The sequence below is a fragment of the Linepithema humile genome, chromosome 1, assembly GCF_040581485.1.
Source record: "Linepithema humile isolate Giens D197 chromosome 1, Lhum_UNIL_v1.0, whole genome shotgun sequence".
Lineage (NCBI taxonomy): Eukaryota > Metazoa > Arthropoda > Insecta > Hymenoptera > Formicidae > Linepithema > Linepithema humile.
The window spans coordinates 3680701-3699408 of record NC_090128.1 but is presented as its reverse complement, the minus strand read 5'-3'; the positions used below and the strand labels follow the sequence as shown (position 1 = coordinate 3699408).

The 18708-nt window shown below is 38.7% G+C and overlaps 4 protein-coding genes across 14 annotated transcripts in view; 2 read left to right on the top strand and 2 right to left on the bottom strand.

Annotated features, from left to right (window-relative positions):
• The window catches only part of LOC105674674 (uncharacterized), a 32009-nt gene extending 29408 nt beyond the window's left edge, over window positions 1-2601 (bottom strand). Inside the window, exons 1-3 of one of the 7 annotated variants that reach the window (XM_067350721.1) lie at window positions 2120-2601; window positions 1981-2013; window positions 1288-1418 (exon numbers count right to left, since the gene is read on the bottom strand). In XM_067350721.1, coding sequence (XP_067206822.1) covers window positions 1288-1418; window positions 1981-1983 — 134 coding nt within the window. In that variant the 5' untranslated portion in view covers window positions 1984-2013; window positions 2120-2601. Of the gene's footprint in view, window positions 1-1287; window positions 1453-1980; window positions 2014-2119 lie in introns of all 7 variants that reach the window. The other 6 variants (XM_012371181.2, XM_067350716.1, XM_067350736.1 and 3 more) reach the window with 6 other exon arrangements.
• Window positions 2602-3272: 671 nt separating this feature from the next.
• LOC105674618 (ester hydrolase C11orf54 homolog) lies at window positions 3273-5725 on the top strand. The gene is made up of 7 exons (XM_012371086.2): window positions 3273-3507; window positions 3991-4107; window positions 4180-4278; window positions 4358-4536; window positions 4625-4922; window positions 5003-5169; window positions 5356-5725. The coding sequence occupies exons 2-7, from the start codon at window positions 4029-4031 to the stop codon at window positions 5530-5532; spliced, it is 999 nt and encodes a 332-aa protein (XP_012226509.1). The 5' UTR covers window positions 3273-3507; window positions 3991-4028; the 3' UTR covers window positions 5533-5725.
• Window positions 5726-5866: 141 nt separating this feature from the next.
• On the top strand, window positions 5867-8952 carry LOC105674617 (solute carrier family 35 member G1-like). The gene is made up of 3 exons (XM_012371085.2): window positions 5867-6518; window positions 7845-8060; window positions 8178-8952. Exons 1-3 carry the CDS (start codon window positions 6207-6209, stop codon window positions 8664-8666), a joined length of 1017 nt encoding a protein of 338 aa, XP_012226508.1. The 5' UTR covers window positions 5867-6206; the 3' UTR covers window positions 8667-8952.
• Window positions 8953-8975: 23 nt separating this feature from the next.
• Window positions 8976-18401, bottom strand: LOC105674616 (uncharacterized). Of its 5 annotated transcripts, none has more exons than XM_012371080.2 (7): window positions 18273-18401; window positions 16955-17320; window positions 15522-16493; window positions 15067-15189; window positions 14590-14826; window positions 14090-14417; window positions 8976-13793 (listed from the first exon to the last, which is right to left on the bottom strand). In XM_012371080.2, the coding sequence occupies exons 2-7, from the start codon at window positions 17275-17277 to the stop codon at window positions 12354-12356; spliced, it is 3423 nt and encodes a 1140-aa protein (XP_012226503.1). In that variant the 5' UTR covers window positions 17278-17320; window positions 18273-18401; the 3' UTR covers window positions 8976-12353. The 5 variants fall into 5 exon arrangements, with proteins under 5 accessions (XP_012226503.1, XP_012226506.1, XP_067206738.1 ...); XM_012371083.2 differs by having other exon boundaries at window positions 15522-15938; window positions 16032-16493; window positions 16955-18360; XM_067350637.1 differs by having other exon boundaries at window positions 17447-18360.
• Between the last annotated feature and the right edge of the window lie 307 nt (window positions 18402-18708).

Here is an 18708-nt window from a genome sequence, read left to right as displayed (position 1 = left end):
AATTCGCTGAAAGTCTCAGTTAATAATAATATTATTCGAAATACAGCCGAAAACACGCATAATTGCGGCTTTATCACTGTATATGTATAATAATTGTCGCGGGAACAATAATCATGCCGAGGAAACGCTTATCGGATTTAAAACATATTCGTAGTAATAAAAAGTATTCATAATAATTATAATACTATAATAATAAAATATAACTATAATAATAAAATAGTATAACAATGATGATAATAAAAATAAATATTATTTAATTCTACAGAGTTCTATAAAATTAAACAATATTTATACAATCACGATATTTTAAGAGAGAGAAAAAAAGTTATACTTATAAAACGATGTGATTCTTGTAATATTAAATTTTTCATATTATCGAATCATTATCATATTACTCATACTATATTACTATTATTATATATTTTACTTCCTGACTGTTGTATTTGAATATGATGTATTCAGTCCTGACGGGCATCAAACACGACTAATGATGACACTAAGTGTAGAAAATACATTAAATTTAACGGAGCATGCATTAAATTATCTAAACATTGATGCATTGACGGGGGCACCAGTAATGAAATTCTACCGATTCCATGTTACGTAAATAAAAAGATTTCAACATTAATTAATGTCATCACATCCGAAATTATACATCTGAGACTGGAGTTAACATTGACCGACCCACTGGTGTAGTGCATTAAACTACGTTAATCATCAAGACACCGAATGCGTTTTGCATATATCAGGATAAATAAACTGTCCAATAAAACAAACTATCGGGAATACTAAAACGCAACTGTGGAAACTTGACATGATAAATGACCACCACGTACTTTGAAAATATTATGTATAAGTAAGCCAATTAGCCAACAGTAGTTGACTAATAGTTGCTATAATTCAAGTTTGTGAGAACACTTATGTAGTGCAAACAAAATGGAAGAGAACAATTTTTTTGTTCGATTTCGTTTCAAAGTTTTTTTAAATAGCTAAATTATTATCTGAAAAACCTAGCTCTCTCTTTTCTGAGAATTTCACTCCTAAATTTAATGCCAATTAATTTCATTGCTTCTGCATATCACATTCTACATATTTTTATAGTCTTTCTACGTCAAGTTTTCAATTTCTTCTTTTCTTTTACGATGCAAACACACCGGTGGGTCAAAGTGCATCGTGCAAAGAGAGACATCCAAACGGAGATACTCGCTGGGGCCAAACTTCCTAAATGATAGAGAGACACGTCGGAATGATCGTCCGCATATTCTTAATAAAGAAAATTGCTCTTACGCGTTTACAATCGAGAGCCACGAGGGACACGTGGTCGAAGCTTCGCGGACTTTGTCCTTTTGCTGTTTCTCTTTCTCTTTATCGACCCCTTCACCCTGCGTCTCTCCTCCTCTTCCTATTCCGTACGTCCTCTGGCCCCAGAGAGAAAGCACTTAAGCCAGAAAACTCAATTTTTCAGAGGGAGAACTTATTTGACTTTCACTTATCTAACCATTTGGTAAAAAAAAATCTATCTGAACGTACGTCTGAATATTCTTTAAATCCTCTGCGGAAACATTCAATATCGATAATCCAATATTCGATATCTTATTTGCATCTTTCACGTTGTTAGCGTGACTTAATAAATTTTTACTATTTTGAATATTTTATGAAAATTCTAAAAATATATAATCTCTTATAACGCAATATAATATCCAGCTAGAAATTATTTCGTAAAATATAATTAACTAACTCGTACCATTATTTTGTGGATTAATACTAAATACTAATTAACACTAAATTAATCAGAAATCACGAAAATTCGAATACGATGTTAAATCGCTTTTTTTCCAATACGTGTGCGTTTTAAAAAGAGAAAATAAGACATGTAATTGTGAATCAGTCGTTTCAGAAAGGATGCGACTTCGAAGGTGCTTATATTTTTCAGAAAATATAAAAAACATAAATTATTCATACAATTGCGTAATCTATTACCATTTCTTTCTCTCGCTGCTCCTAAGTCAATCGCTGAAACAGATACTTTTCAATACACAAATGTATATTTATAAAAAAAAAAATTTTTTCAAATCTAGCCCTTTCTAAAACGAATGCTTCATGTACTGAGACTATTTACTTGGCGGTGATCGCGTTAGGAGAGTCAGCGCGTTCTCTCCAAGTCCAAAGATATATTAGTCTTCTCTCTGTCTATCTTTCTCGTCCACCTTCTCGCGTTCTCTTTCTCTCTCGCCCCCGCGAACCGAGCGCGACCGCGTTGCACGCGAGCCAATGCAGCCGACGCCACCGGAGCAAACAGGTGTTCCCGCGTGGAATGCGCGACCGCATACTGACGCCGCGACGTCGACACGCGACGGCGGATCTGCCGCCACCCCTTCGAGGACGCTAGCCACCCTGCGGCGCGCGCGTGTCCGCAATTCTCGAATCGCCGACAACGAATAAACGCTGCACGACGGATAAACCTTTGTCCGATCCGCGAGAATATTCCGTCCGAGCGCGAGCAAATATTAGCATATCATTTAAATTCTACGTATTTCTACATTCTACATATTGTTGCGCATTTATTTGCACAGAAAGCTCTGAGAGCTTTAAAAAGATTCATGCAACGTTAATGAAAAATTCTTTGATGAATAGGCATTTCCTTAATAAAAATATGGCAGTACTCGATTTTCAATTCATATACAACTTCACTTTCAAATCCTTCGACTAATTTTCAACGCACTTTGATTTAATAGTTGTGAGCTTTTGGAGCTTTCTTGGTTAGATTTGTAATGTGAAAATTGGAGTAACAATAATAAATCAATCGACAAAAAAAGTCTTACTTTTTTTCTCCTCAGCAACGATGAATTGATGACAAAAATTGTGCAGATTTTGAAATAGATTCGGCGCGATAAATACAATTGTTTTCTCGTTGTGTCGCCATTTAATAATGCACACGATGACACGACGACCATTGTTAAAGTAATTGACTCACAATCAGACTAACGTCTCCGAGTGGATTTGCAATTATTATCGGGAATGTATTAGATAAAAGAGAAGGCAAGCAATCTATAATTGCTTCAAATCTTACATACCTTTGAATTAAAAAATATTTCGACCAGAACATGTGCAACAATTCGCTTATTTGGACGGATTCGGTTACCAACTGGAATCGCCGAAGAGAACTGAATAGCAGGCGCTATCTAGCGGCAACACACTACATCGTTGAGCTGTTGAAGAACGACAACTCGAGTACAATCGGTACAGTCGTAAGCTGCTGCGAAGATATATATATAACGTATTTATTTGCGTTACAACATGTGGCTCACAGTCTTTTCTGTCAATTTTTTGCGCTTTGATTTACTTTAAGAGCTATGTTTTGTAGAAATTTGTCATACCAATTGAAACGGTCACATGAGCATGTATAATTGTGTACAACTGTGTAACATGGATATGGTGGATGTATGTACATGTGTACATTGTACACATAGGAGGAAATCATTTGATAAGATTGACAAACTACTCGTGGTAAGCACTTCAATAACATAATATTGTGCAATAAATGTAATGTTTACTCTCACATAATTATTATATATATTGCATTATTTCAATATCTCTTACGCACATATGTAATATGTGTTTTTTGTGTATCGTTTGACGAATAAAATAATTTTTTTTAAATTCACATTGAATCGATGATACAATATTGTCAACATGAAAATGTTTGCTATTTAATATTAAAAATTACACACGAACACACATTAAGTTTTTAATCTAGTTCTGTTTTTGTAAATATTGGAAAAAATTTTATCTTTTACCTAGAAAAGTTATCTCTTCATAATTGCTTATATGCAATTTTTCACAAAATCTGGTTAGCTTGTTTTGAAAGAAGACAGAACTATATGCCATGATTAGATAAGATTTATCAATTACTGTATATATAGCTTGATATATAGCTCTTACCTCAGTATCATTCCACTGATCCAAACCAATCTTATTGCTGTTTATTAGTCTATTAATTTTCAAGAGGAATTAAAAAATCCGGCAAGATGAAACCTTTGGATCCATCTGAAATAAACATTACATCAAGGCCATTGCATCAACCTCCTCTCAATGAGTTAATGAGTGGTAATTATACAACATTTTATACATTAAAAGGAAACTGTAAATAATATGATTTTTTGTATTACGCAATGCTAGTTCTAACAGAAGGATTGACTACAAACTTTGCGGAGACTACTGTTGAGTTGGTGGATTGTCCTGACTTTGGCAGATGGCCCTACAATTTTTACCGGGAAGGTATAAGAGAAAGGAGAATATAATCAATCTCTAATTCCTTCAAATTTTATACGTTTGGATCAAGAGATTATTCTTCCAGGCTTGTGTGGTACTCCAATTATTTTGGAAGTTGGTGGTCCGGCTTATCTTCTACCAACTGTACAGAGAGACAAGTTCTATGATATTAAGACAATACTGAAACACATAAATTATAATCGTGATACTCTCGTCATTGGCGCAGGAGCTGGACCGTGGCCACATACAAGTTCCAATTGTGAAGTGTGTATTTTGAGTAAATCATATCAACTGATAATAATATTTCAAGTTTGTATGTGCATGAAACATGCTGAAAAAATATTTGTTTCAGCTTGTTATGAAGTTAAATGTAGTAAACAATAGAGTTTGCGAAGGCTCTTCGTATGGCATGGGAGTAGCAAATGGAACACATTATGCTTTTGTAAATAAGCGAAATGGTGAGTGCATACTCCAGCGATTACCAGCCAATGAGGATGAAACAACTTTCGCGTTGTTGGCCAATCTGTATGTATGCGAAGGTAAACCGGGAAAAGTTATAAAGGTGCACGCTAAAAAACGTACTGGAAAACTGGATTTCATATCTTGTATGCAGAAAGCATTGGGAAACCAATATAAAGATAAGCTCGTTGGTAAGTTTTGTAAATTATCAGCTGTAGCATAAAGATAAATACCACAGAAACTTAAACAGCTCTCGAATATTGGTAAACAGGTTTGGGTGGCACGTTCGTGATGAACAATGGAAAAGTGAAGCAACACATTATGCCAGATTTTTCGGACACTCCATTGAATTCCGAGGCCCAGCTTAATGAGTGGTTACATTTCTACGACATGAAAACTCCTCTGATAGCTGTTGGCACTTTCGTCAGCGCTGAGACAGTAAGTAATCCAGGAATATTTGAAAAAAAATATTAAGTATGAGACTTTTTTTCTGATGCCTGTAAAAAAATATACATGCAAAAGCAAAACAATCGATGGAACACATCCAAGATAGTTTTATAAATTGTTTCAAACGATTATTTTCACACGTTTTTATTTTAAATATTCGTTTTCTTTTCCTTTCAGGACTTAGATCTCAGGGTTCAACATTTCCATAGTGCCTACGAGGAAAGTCGATTAGGTGGACATTATCATATCGATACGACGCCAGAAACTATTGAGTACGAGGGCTATTTCAATGTGGCAGCCACGCTTTATCGTGTCGATCAGCCACCCAACAAATTACAGTTTGGAAAAGATTGATCCCATAAATTGCCGAATTTTTACTATGGGTTGGGTTTTATCAGGTAACTCCATGTACAAACCAACTGTTGTGAGCAACAGATAAGAAGATATATTAATAATATATTTTGTTATAATTTGTACAATATGAAAAACTTTAGCCTTTGTTCTATAATATAAAAATAAAGATATATTTGTTAAAAAAAAACTAAAATTATTTCACTCGCTTTAACGCGCCTACGAATAAATATAGCTGCTTAAACGAATATAAGGCCGCATTAAAATTCAACACAAATTCATTCCGATCTACCACACAATTACAACTGAACAAAACTCTAAAGATTTATCGTTTTTTCTAATTTTGACAATTCAATAAAAGATCGCTTTCGGTGGAAGTGAATCCTCATAAATATATCATGTTCGCAGGACATGATATCCTCCTCTTGACGCTACTCTGTCCGAAATGTAATTTCGTTATTTTTATATCAACATTACTATACACAGACTTTTCTCACAGCCGTCGCTCCACTTGCTCGAATCTTCCTAGCGTCATTAATCCTTAATAATCCATCCGTCGTCTAAGTTTATGCTAATTGCGAACGGACGTCGCAGATGTGCGGAACGGTACGGCAGTGCAAGTGTCGACCGTTCGAGGCAATCGCTTACTCTTTACCTTGGTCCTGTGTTACATCACGATGAAGTTCAGCATAGAGTCCACCGCCTCCTACAACAGCATCCATCCGGCCTACCATTATACCGAACAATTCGGCAACAATAGCGAGAACTACCGGGACGGCACCAAGTGGTACGGGGTGTTCCTGGCGTTTCTGTCGGGCACCTTCTTCACCGTCAGCTCGGCTCTGGTCAAGGCGGTCCGCAATGTCGATCCCATGATCCTGCTGGCCATCCGCGCCTTGGTGCAAATATTGGCGATGTCCGTCGTGGCCTGCAGAACGTCCAACGATCTCTTCGGCCCTTCCGGCCGAAGAATACTCATACATTTTCAGGTAAAGCTCCGTTTTCCCATCGCTCATCTTGAATTGCATTCAATACAATTCCTGAAATATACGTCTGCAATCTATTAATTGCCAATCTTTCAAGTTTCATAATATAATTCAATTAGAAATAAAATCGTGTCTGTATAACAGCAAATTGTAATTCAGATTTCAGTGGATTCAATTGTTTCTATACATTTTATCATTCTTTTCATATCAAATAGGCTGGTATTCTTTTTATATAATTATGTTTATGTATATAGTATTGTTTTGATTTTAGTTGACGAAATTTATAGTGATAGCAATTAATAGATCGAATGGATGCATTGAAACCGGACGGTTCAATGTTTTTCCTTCGCGGCTTTGAAATATTATAGAGGCAACATCGTAATCTAAAACGCGTGTGAAATTTCATCCCTCTTAGTCCGAAGCTCTGTTTACGTAACGACGTTTGGTCACTCAGTTCCGTGAAAGAAATGTCTATCACTGTAACACAGAACTGGTCGTTTGCATCTCAACTACGTACGAGATAATTACTCGCTTATCTGCCGGCTTTTTTACGACGTGTATCATATTATTGCATTAAGCCGGAAAAGATTCGCGACGAACATTATTCATTCATAACACCTGTGTCTCCACATACATCGACGAAGCTTAGCTTACGAGAAGAATCGGGGATTGTATTGAGACAAAGCTCATATTCCTCGATAACGAGGGGAGCGCATCTCTTATGAGATGTTATTAACATTAATGAAGGGAATGATACAATAATGATCAAAAATATCGCGATATACAGGGTGTTTCGTAAATACCTAACACTGAGTACGCTACGAGATTCCTTGTATAAAAGTGAATGATAAAAGTTCTTATAAAAAAAATCAAGAAACCAATAGTTTTTGAATGGTGAGCTGTTGAAGTTGACCGATTACGGAGCGGAACTACCGGGCGCTCAGGCACGGCTGCTGCAGCCTGTTTCGCAGCTCGTGGAATTCGCGAGAACCGCGGGCGCGTTTCTCGCCTGTTCGAACGCGCCGTGCCTGAGTTCCGCTCCGTCATTGGTCAACTTCAACAGGTCACCATTCAAAAACTATTGGTCTCTTGACTTTTTTTATAAGAACTTTTATTACTCACTTTTATACAAGGAATCTCGTACTCAGTGTTAGGTATTTACGAAACACCCTGTATAATCGGGTGTTGTGCATATTAATATTCCATTTCTGTATTTATGATTTTTTACTTCATCTCTTGTTTAATTTTTAAGAAACTTGTAAGAAGCGATATTCTCTGCTTCTTGTGACCATTCCATTGATTTGTTCTAATTACCTATTCGTTCATCAGGGGTTAGTTGGCGGCATGACACTGTCATTGCTGTACTACAGCTTCCGAGAATTGCCCCTTGGCGATGCCACAACGATCATATTCAGCTCGCCGGTTATCGTCATCGCGCTATCTTTCCTCTTCCTGAAGGAGCCCTGCGGTGTTTTACGCGTAGTGGTGGTTTGCACGCTTCTCACGGGCGTCGTCCTCGTTGCCAGGCCGCCCTTCCTGTTCCAGGTATTTCAAAGTAAAAAGAAAGCAAAGGCGGTCCTTTACGAGGGCGCAAATTTATTCCGCGTTGTTTCTCTTTAAAGAGAACTTTGCAGCATTAATCGGACACCTTTCCTCTTTCAGATGCATCATGCCGAGCACTACAATCTCATGGGATACCTGTGCGCCATCCTGGCGACTCTCTTCACAGCGCTCAACATGGTCGTCATGAGGAAGTGTTCCGAGATACACTACTCCATCCTGGTGCTGAATCTATCCTGCTGGTCGCTCGCCGCCTCCGTCTTCTTCTACTTCACGGTGTCGGGCGGCATCCACGAAATTCACAAGCTACGCTTGCCGCACGACTACCTCACCTGGGTCCAGATCACGCTGGTGGTGGTCACCGGCCTGACCGGCCAGGTGCTGGTGACGAAAGCGCTGAAAATCGAGGGCGCGGGTAAGGTCTCGGTCACGAGATCGCTCGACATCATTCTGGCGTACCTGATCCAGGTGTACATTTTTGGCGACAAGCCCACGTCGACCAGTCTGACCGGAGCGATCCTCATCATCTTTTCCGTCGTTTGCATGGGCTTCGAGAAAGAGATCTACAGTGTCTGCGATTTCATTCCGTAGCCAATTAATAATTCGGCGTCAAATTTCATTAATCATTAAATTTGTTCTCGAATTTGATAATATAATTATAATGTTGATAATAACAATACATAATAATTACAATGACAATAACGCTAATAATAACAGTAATGCGTAATCAATTTCAAACCTTTGACACCTTCGAATGTAAAATTGTACATATACAGTGGCTCTACGGTGAGTAGAAGGTAGAAACGTCATACGTGCGACACGTATCCATATAACTACCGATGATTTATTCAATGGGAAAAAAAAAAGAAAGGTACAACTATGATTAACAGTAAACCGCTATACCATGTCCAAAGTGATATAATTATGTACATGTGTTTCCTTTCTTCTCTATTCTCGTCCCTGAAGAAACGCGCGAGTACGCGCGGTCTTACAAGTGTCGCTATATATGTGAAGAACGAACACTACTTTTTTTTGACAGTGCGTGCTTACAAATCTATACATACTTCGAAGATTAGTTTACAGTTCAAGCACACACGCACACTCGCACATCCGTCACCTTTCTCTCTCGCTCTCTATCTTTTTTTTTCACACACTTCATTCTTATCCTTATTCATCAATTTCAATGAAATTTTCATCATACAATTATTTTGTTACACGTACTAGGACTAATCTTACTGTAAGTTCTGCCTTATTATTAGAAAGAATTACTTACATTTATATACGAGTCAACTCTCGCATTTGAAAAATGTGTGTACATGTCTTAATTTTCTTCGCTCTACTATTTCTGCGCTTTTACTTACAATCTTGCAGATTCTGCGATCGACGTAGTTCGTCGTGACGTAATCGCACCGGGCTGTTCTGCAGCGCAGGTGAATTCAGGAGACGCACGATCGATCGCAGATGATGTAAACGCAGGAATGTAATCGCACATGGTACAGTTCTTTCGCGAAGATTCAGGGATTTAACGAATTATTCGCATTAGCGTATGTGTGTGAATACATGTATATATTACATATATATATTCTTCTCTACGATACTTTGTTATCTTTTTATCTTACATTGGTCATATATTTCTCGTCCCTAAAACGTACTGTACAAGTGAGGGACAATTCGTATATTCCATTGCAGCAATAGTCTCTCTCGGTCCTTGCCTACAAGATTGAAAAGTGCATATATTTCCGCGGCACCCGAGGTCCGCTTTAACACATGATTGATTTCAATCCCTGCCTTGTAATTGCTGTGTGTACAAATCTCTACAGTATTGCTAAAAGGAAGTCGTCAACTTTGTTGTGTGGCATATAATATGCGATAGAAAGCGTTTCAAACGCAGAGATCGGATGAAATTGTGTCGCATAAAGAAAACTACCATCCATTTCGACGAGTCCCTTTTTTAAAATCATAAAAAATAAACGCGCGCGCGCGCGCGTTATTATCCTTTTTAAGAATAAATGTTTATTTTGAAGTTTGGATAACTTTAATCATTAATGTTTCCAAAAACGAAAAAAAAAAATTAGAATAAACAGCGAATTTGTTATAAAACTTTTTATCGTATTTAACTAAAAAATTATGCTACCTTAAAACATCTTTCTGCTATAGTGCGAAGCTTTCTTCAACGACGCAATCTCATCTCATCTCACGACGTCGAGATCTTTTCCAGATTCGCTTCTCCGCATCAAAATTCGAATCCTCCGATCTCGTCAAGCCAATATCCTTTTAATTGATTCTCGCTTTTTTTTTTCCTTCGAAAGAGATAGAAATAAAATTGAGTAGGCACTGTACGCCGAATCTATATCATCACAGTATCAAACAATAAAATGTACATACACGCATCCTATCGCAAAACACGCGCTTCGAGTACGCAGTACGGGAATTTTTGTCGTATTCAAAATACGTTTTTTTTAGACTACAAAAATAGAGCAACACGCTCGCCTGTTCTTTTTTCTTCCATCTCTTCTTTTCCTGAATTCTCTATTTCTTTTTGATTAATTGCCTGGAAATTTAATTACAAACATTTGTTTTTAAAATACAGACATATTAACCGTGGATATATTCGGGTTGTGGTTTCTCTTTTCTTCTTTAAACATTCCATAAGTTATACAATTGTTTTGCTACGTACTTTCGACAACTAATGTAATTATCATGAGCGCACGCAACGCGTTAGTGAGTCTGATCATTGAGATAGCGTTATCCGAGTAAGTCGAAAAGAATTTTTAAAAAATGGCAAGAATGTGTAACAGGAAAATGTTAAACCCGATATACTATTCGTCATCGTAATTTTTAAATAAAAAAATATTTCATGTTTACACCTGCCCCACGCAACTCAACTTTACACTAAATTTTAACACTAAATTTTATGCTCAATAAAAAACAATATTAATCTATATAACATATATGGAAGATAAAATTTCCTTTTGTATATAAGACTTACATTGATCAAAGCAAACATAAAAAGCGCTAATTTAAAAGTGCTTTTGCATTAAAAAGTATATCCTTTATTTAGTTACCTAATTGAATTGCAAAATTATTTATATCATCTGTGCTTAAATTGAACATATGCTTTAAATGTAATAAGTCAAAGAAATAATACATGTAATAAATTATTAGTTTTCGCCTTCAAATTGTCGCTCTTAATTACATTATAGAAATATATCGATGAAAATAATTAATTAAATAAATAAATAACCGTGGAAAATTCGTTGATCTGATGAGCAGAATATATCACCGCAAATTAAGACTCAACATAAATTTCTCGCGATACACACTAGTATTATACCAATCTGATTTTTTTTCTCATTCTCCTTTGCACAAACTTAAACGAGATCTCTTGTGGTAATCAATAAAAAAAGGTATCTTAATCAGGTAGATTCATAAACTCGCAGCCACACAATGTAATGGAATAACAAACCTATAATCATTTATTATATTTTGAGAATAACAGTCATATCAGTGCGGCATTTTTATACAATTTTGAATATAGATATATTATTTATATATATAATTAATAATCACATATATTACATAAATATATACATACACACATACAAACATACATACACGTGTGTGCAGGTGTGTGTAAATATATATATATATATATATATGAATATATGTATATATATATCTATATGTATGTATATATAAATATATGTATATATATAAATATATGTATATATATGTATGTATATAAATATATATATATATATATTTGATATCATGTTCTATAATATCAAAAAAGAACTTAAGAACGTAACTAGAGTATGTACAAGAACAAAGTCGTTAATTTTATAAAATCTGGCAAGTCAGATCCAACGAAAATTCAAAATTTTAATGAGATAGTAGGTGCTTCACGTTTGATTGTTTAGTGTTCGAGACAATGCTTAACTCCGAACTGATTCTCTTTTGCATGTCGTATGCATCAAAATTACATTCGATTATTATCTCGTTCAAAAAAAAACATAACTATGGCTCTATCTTCATAATACAAATAATTATATATTATACTGCGTACTACAAATAATATTATATCGCGTATTATATCGCAATCTACCTGCTCAACATACTGTTCAATCAAATTGGATATACGTCATCAGGTAGATCAGATAGATCAATCAGGTATGTTGATTAAACAAGTTGCTGCTTTAACATATTTGTTTGGATCAAGTATGCTGCAGAAGTAGAACAAACCCCCGCGCCGTTTTCCGGCTCAGACAAATTATCAAATCAAATGTGTATTGGTACATGCACCAACAGCTCAGCGCGGCTAGAAAACACCGCGGCGCACATTTCACACGTGTACTCAACCGCGTCCGGTATTATCGTCTCCGGTACATCGTCCACCGGCGTGATAACACTGTGTACCGCGAGCATCCTTGCCGGCGACGTCGACTCCACCTTTACACTCAACTTGACGTTATTGTCCCCGTTGCCGATTTCCTCAGCACTGACGTCATGAGGCAGTATGCTCTCCTCCTCGTCATCGTCGTCGTCCTGATCCTCTTCTTGGGCGGTGACGACACTCGCCTCGAAGGCGACCTCCAGATTACTACCGTCCACCGCGTGCTCCATCAGTCGCGCCGTGTCGGCGCTGTTGTTCTTATTGTTGTTGTTACGCAACTGCATATGCTGCTGCTGCTCCTCCATAGCCGGCTCGAGCACCACGTTCGCTTCCTGCTTCACTATTACGTGTCTCTGTCTTCTGGTCTTCTTCAGGGCCGGCGGCTTCTTCTTGGTCGACGACTCTTGGCCCTCGCCGAGAGCGAGGATATTGCCGTTGTTGTTTCTGTGACTGTCGCCGACGGTTTTCTGTATACCCGGCTCTTGCTTGATAACCACTAATTTCTGCTGTGCCTGCACAGAAGGCGCGTTCTCCTTCTTCACCGGGAACGTGGCCGGCGCAATCTGCTGCTTACCCTCCACGTGATAGCTGACGTTCTTCGTGCGCGGCCGATTCCGCTCGCCGCCCGGGAACACGCCAGCCTTGTGCTCGTTCGGCATCACCTTCGGCGTCCGCGTCACCATCGTCTTCGTCTTCTGACCTTTCTTTGCCCCGTCACTGCCCACTTCCACGGGGACTCGCGTCTTTTGCGTGTGAATCATCTTTGGCCGGCCTGACTGTGGTGATGCTTGCGCCTCCTGCTTTTTCTCTTCCTTACGCAGCTTCTTCTTCGAGAACTTTGCCTTGGTCGTGTTCAGCTTCGAGTTACTCACGATCGAGTTTATGTTTTGCAACGAGCTCTCGAAACTCTTCAACACATTCTGGTAGCCCTCTTCAACGTTCGACCGATGCTGCTGCTTGTTCTTCTTGCCGAGCTTCCGCTTCGTATTGTCCTCCGAGTCGGATCCGGTGGCGGCGCCGGCACCACCGGCGCTACCGCCACCGCCGCTGCTCTCCATCATCTCGTACGTGAACTCATTCTTGCGCACCATCGTGTTCGTTTCGTTGGGTTTCATCTTACGTCTTCTTTTGTACTTGCGCGGTCCAGTCTGTGGCTGGCGTTTACGCGCTGTATTATCATCGCAATGCTTCACAATGTGCGCTACTATTTCCTCGGGTGTACTGAAAGCCTGGTCGCACACTTTGCACACGTAAGGTGTCACGCTATTTACAGACTTCGGATCTGGACCGGAATGATGAGCGCGTACGTGTTCTCGTAAAACCACCTGTGATGAAGAGAATAAGAATTTTAAATATCTGTGCAATCATCTTGTAATCGTGTAAAATATGGATTTAATCTTATTCCAACGTTACACGCTTTGTAATCTCTGATTTCGTGTGAAATTACTTGACGTAGTGCCAAATTTAGAATTTATTTAAATTTAAATATTATATATATATATGTTAGCTATTCGCCATTTGAATTATCAAGATACAAAAAAATAATACAAGATTCATATAATTAATTATTCCTTTTTTTAAATGCATATTTGTCGTTCGCACGCTTAAATGATAAACTTACTCTCTGGTTGAAGGCTCTGGGGCAAATTGCACATACATATGGTTTCTCGCCAGTGTGGATACGTTCGTGCTTTCTGAGAGTGCCACCATCGGCAAATGCTTTCCAGCAAAACCGACAACCGTAAGGTCTTTCACCGGTGTGGATTCGTATATGGATCTGCTGCGAGCTACGACTTCCAAAAGTCTTTCCGCACTCTCGGCACGGAAACGAACGGCCACCTAATTCTTTATTATGCGAATGTCGATGGCTGACGAGAGCCCGTCCGTCGGGAAATTCTTCGCCGCATTCGTCACAGGCCACCATCTTGTTACGATGCGACGCCATATGTCTGCAACACAGCGATTTGTTCGATTAATCAAATAAAAATATACGAAGAAAGAAGTTGGTTGAATGTATTGCGAGGAAAAAAATAAAGCCAATAACTTCAGTTCTTTGTTCTATCATTGTATAACACAATATGAAAATGCGTCCAAAGATAGATTTTACGCTATTCCACTCACCGTCGTAGTCTGGCTTTACTGTGAAAGCGTTTACCACACTGTGTACAACTAAAGGTCTTGTCGGCATTGTGAATCCACGAATGTTTCAACAAACTGCGTTTGTCCTTGCAGACTTTGCCACATAACATACACATATTCGGCGGCGCATCGTCAGAATGGTTCGTGCGCACATGTTCTGCAATCTCTACTTCGGTACGGCCTCTTGCGCCACACAGTAGACAACGACGACTAGGAGATCTTGTTATAAGTAAATCACGAAATAAGTATATGCGCTAAACGTGATTCGAATTCGTCCGATTCGGAGGAGAAAGAACCGAGGCAGTTTCCATTTGCAATCAACATTATTGCGGTACATCATTCGACGAAACAAAACTAATTTTTATAGTCGGAATGCTATTGACAACGAAACTGAATATTATTGATACCGCAATTATATCGACCGTTACAGGAAATGCTGGACAATGACAGCTACTATACCTTGAAGCGTGAAGTTCCGCGTGTGCCAATAATGCCAATGCCTCCTCGAACCACTCTCCGCAAACATTGCACACATGATGTTGACTGGATTCCTCCGTGTTTCCTTCTTGCTTGATGTGCAGTCTATATACACAATATTAAACTTTACATATAAAAATTTTCGACATTAATATTAACAACAATCTCAAACCATCCAAATATAATAAGTTCATAATAATTGACAATGTTTCCAATAAATAATAATAAATTAATTTTCCAATAAATAATTATAAATTATAATTAGCAATTATAATTAGCAATTATAATTTCCTCATTAATGCAAACTTACATTAATAAAATATTTGTACGATACACACATATCTGATATCTAAGCTAGGAATTTATATTTAAATTTACAAAGCAAACGATAATTATAATAGATAAAATATTCGATACAAATTTGTCTTTGGCCTTACTTTTGATGTCGCTTGAACAAATCCAGACGATGGAACGGCGCTCCACATATGGTGCAGTAGAACTCGCCGAATTTCTCATGATCGTCCGTTGTCATGTATGTTGCGTCGTTGTCGTTGTCGTCCTCTGCATCGGACGCTGGCTGCGGAATGATGCCGCCATGCTTCACACGCATATGCTCCCGCAAGGTGTTGATGTCCCAAAACATTTCCCCGCACGAGTTGCATTCAAATGGACTGTCACCGCCGTGAATGCGGGAATGCGAGGCCAGTGCCTTCTCCCTACCAAATCCAACACCACAGAATTGACAGACGTACGGCTTGGTGGGATCGGTGACTGGCCACTGTGGTGCAGGCTGCTCGGAAGTAACAGACGATATCTCCGCCATTTGCCACCTTGAACTGGACGCGTAATTGCCGCTGCGTGCAGAATTACCGTCGGTCAGATCGTCCTCCAACCATTGCTTGTTGTCGTCTTGTATGTACACATTGTTGTACGAGCTATACACATACTTGCCCATCTCAATCTTGATGTCCTCGGCGTTGTTGCGCTTCGGAATACTAACGGCGGTGTTACTCTTTCGCTTACGCGGCGCGCTTGACTGAACCTTCTTGCGCCTGCCTTTGGGAGCTGTCACATCCTCCTCCTCGACCGCCATCGAGTCTTCGTCGTTCAATTCGTCCTCCAGACCATCCCGAGAAGATGGTGCGTAAGCGTGGATCTTCAGATGATTGTTTAGATCACACTTGCGTACATAGCGCGCTCCACATAAGTTACAGCCGTGAGGTCGATCCGTTTGATGGGCCACCATGTGGTTCATCAGATTTGCCTTCTTCCGAAACCTACGACTGCAGAAGTCGCATGGGTACGGTCGAGCATTTTGATATGAATCTTGATCAATTGGCAATGGTATTTCCATGTCATCATACTCCAATAGATTATCCTGTGTCATCTTTGTGTCGGGAATCTCGACCCTTTAAAAGAAATAATTTGTTACATTATAATCCATTGAAAAAATTATAAACAGTTAAAATTATATCAATAAATCTAATTAATGAAATTATAATTATACATCAAGATAAAAATTAAATGTTGGTAGTTTTACTTATTAGTGTGCTAAATGCAATTTATTTTGGAAAGAATCACGAAGAGTCGACTTTGCGAGTAAAATTTTGGCAGATAAAATTTGAAGCTGTAGAAATGTATTCAAAATTAATAGAATAAATTCCAAAAAAGTTGTAATTTAATATCAATGTTATAATCTTTTAGATCATTGCTAGTGTTCATGCTTGCATTAATATATTTATTTCAGTTGACGTAAATTTTTTTAGTTAACATACATTTCAGTCGCGTAAGTGATCTTCGATATAATTTGTATTCAATAGTTATTAAAATTGCAATGAAATTGTTAAAATTATAACTATATGAAATTTACCCGTCATCTTGAACAGATCTATCCCAGTTGTCAGCTATTACCTCCTCTGTGACTTGTATATTCAAGTAATCATGACCTTGATCTTGTGGAACTATGTAGATAGATTCCATGTCATTAGTCTGAGGTACCATCAATATCTCAGACTCCGTCGTAGCCTCCACATGAGGAACAGATTCGACAGTTTCCTCCACTGCCACCTCCTCGCAAGCACCAATCACCTCTTCCTCCGAGGCGACCAGCTGTGTCTCCAGACCACATATTACTTCTTCGTGAAGCTCTACATCTCCCACCCATTGTAAATTTAAATCCCCGGCAACATCCATTTTTTTTTCTTTGGTATTTTAAACTATTTGATCACTGAAATCACTATAATGGGGATTAATGGGTGTTTGAATTTTGCATCTGCCTGGTTTTAACACATATCACATTCTTAATACATAAGTTAAAAACTGATCTTGCAAATATGAATAAGAAACTTTCAGTCTCACGAACCTGTTACACAAATCGTAATTCGCGAGCTTTATAATCGACAGAAATTCGTTAATCATTCAACATTTACATATAATTGTGTTCTTATCGCTAAATCGTCCGACATTACGAGACCTCCTGCCGGTAACGAGACGATCGGTTTCACAGCGCGCGTACGGATAATATTTCACGAAGTCGCGATTACATCATAAAAGGCAAGCCTCCTCGAAGAATCGCAGCTTACAAATTCGTCGATTGACACGCGTACACAAAGGATGAATTTCTTAATGAGCTTGAACTCGATTTTCGACTCGCGAACAACACACAGCGGCGAATATGTAATATCGGTAAGCCGCGTCCCCCCCTCTTTTCTTGTTGGCCGTGCGACAAACGATAATCGCGTTGGTCGAAGTAGCGCGCAATCGGCCGAGGTTCGCTCGTCGGCATTCAGCGACTGTCTGTTGACGTCTCGAAACTCGTAGGTTATAATTATATAGGTTATATAGTATTGGAGGTTATAACGGGAGGTGCGTCGCGTCGTCGGAGACGTGGCGTCGGCGGGATCCGGCCGAACGGGAACCGACGTTTTGCCACAACACCGCACAGGAAGTCGAATGGCGCGACGAATAGCCGCGTCTTATAATGAAGCAGACCTCGGAATGTAGGCGCGGAACCGTCTTGGCTGTCTTTGCGTGAACTGAAGCCCTCTTTCTCTGCCATTGAAGAAACGCGCGCGATTCCGATGCAACGAGGGCGCGGGATCGTTGCGTGTGACCGCACGCAAAAGAACCGACGTACAACGCGATACGACGAACAAACAATGTCGGGTGTTTGTCACGATTTTACTTACTATTAAAAGTCCAAAATGTACGACGCAACCAGTAACCTAACCAAGATCACTCAATCGAGGAACAGCGTCGACCTTCGGTTGTTTTCGATCTGGTGGGGGGATGCGTTTAGAAATAAACGTGACAAAATGGCTGCTCATGGTGCGCGCGTGCAATCATGAGCGCCGACCATAGATTATACTTAGATGAGAAAGTCAAAATAAAAATTTTGTTATTAATGATCGGCAGAACCAATAGGAGATTATTTCGTAGAAACTTTTACGACGAGTATTTTTATCCCTAGAATTTTTTTTAAAAATGCTTAAATTCTATTTTTTTCACACACTTTCGAACGTATCATCTTAAGTAGCGTTCTAAAGTGTGAAATAACGCTGCAATCCGATTCGGCTATTATCGTGTTATTGCCGGATATAAAAATACTCAATACACTTATCTATG

Excerpts from the sequence above, each read along its gene's own strand:
- LOC105674618 (XM_012371086.2), top strand. The coding sequence starts at position 4,029 with ATGAAACCTTTGGATCCATCTGAAATAAACATTACATCAAGGCCATTG. Across the intron at positions 4,923-5,002 it reads ATATAAAGATAAGCTCGTTG|GTTTGGGTGGCACGTTCGTG; the intron begins GTAAGTTTTGTA and ends ATTGGTAAACAG. Across the intron at positions 5,170-5,355 it reads CTTTCGTCAGCGCTGAGACA|GACTTAGATCTCAGGGTTCA; the intron begins GTAAGTAATCCA and ends TTTTCCTTTCAG.
- LOC105674617 (XM_012371085.2), top strand. The coding sequence starts at position 6,207 with ATGAAGTTCAGCATAGAGTCCACCGCCTCCTACAACAGCATCCATCCG. Across the intron at positions 6,519-7,844 it reads GAATACTCATACATTTTCAG|GGGTTAGTTGGCGGCATGAC; the intron begins GTAAAGCTCCGT and ends TTCGTTCATCAG. Across the intron at positions 8,061-8,177 it reads GGCCGCCCTTCCTGTTCCAG|ATGCATCATGCCGAGCACTA; the intron begins GTATTTCAAAGT and ends TTCCTCTTTCAG.
- LOC105674616 (XM_012371080.2), bottom strand. The coding sequence starts at position 17,277 with ATGGATGTTGCCGGGGATTTAAATTTACAATGGGTGGGAGATGTAGAG. Across the intron at positions 15,190-15,521 it reads TTGTTCAAGCGACATCAAAA|ACTGCACATCAAGCAAGAAG; the intron begins GTAAGGCCAAAG and ends TTGTGTATATAG. Across the intron at positions 14,418-14,589 it reads AGTAAAGCCAGACTACGACG|ACATATGGCGTCGCATCGTA; the intron begins GTGAGTGGAATA and ends GCTGTGTTGCAG.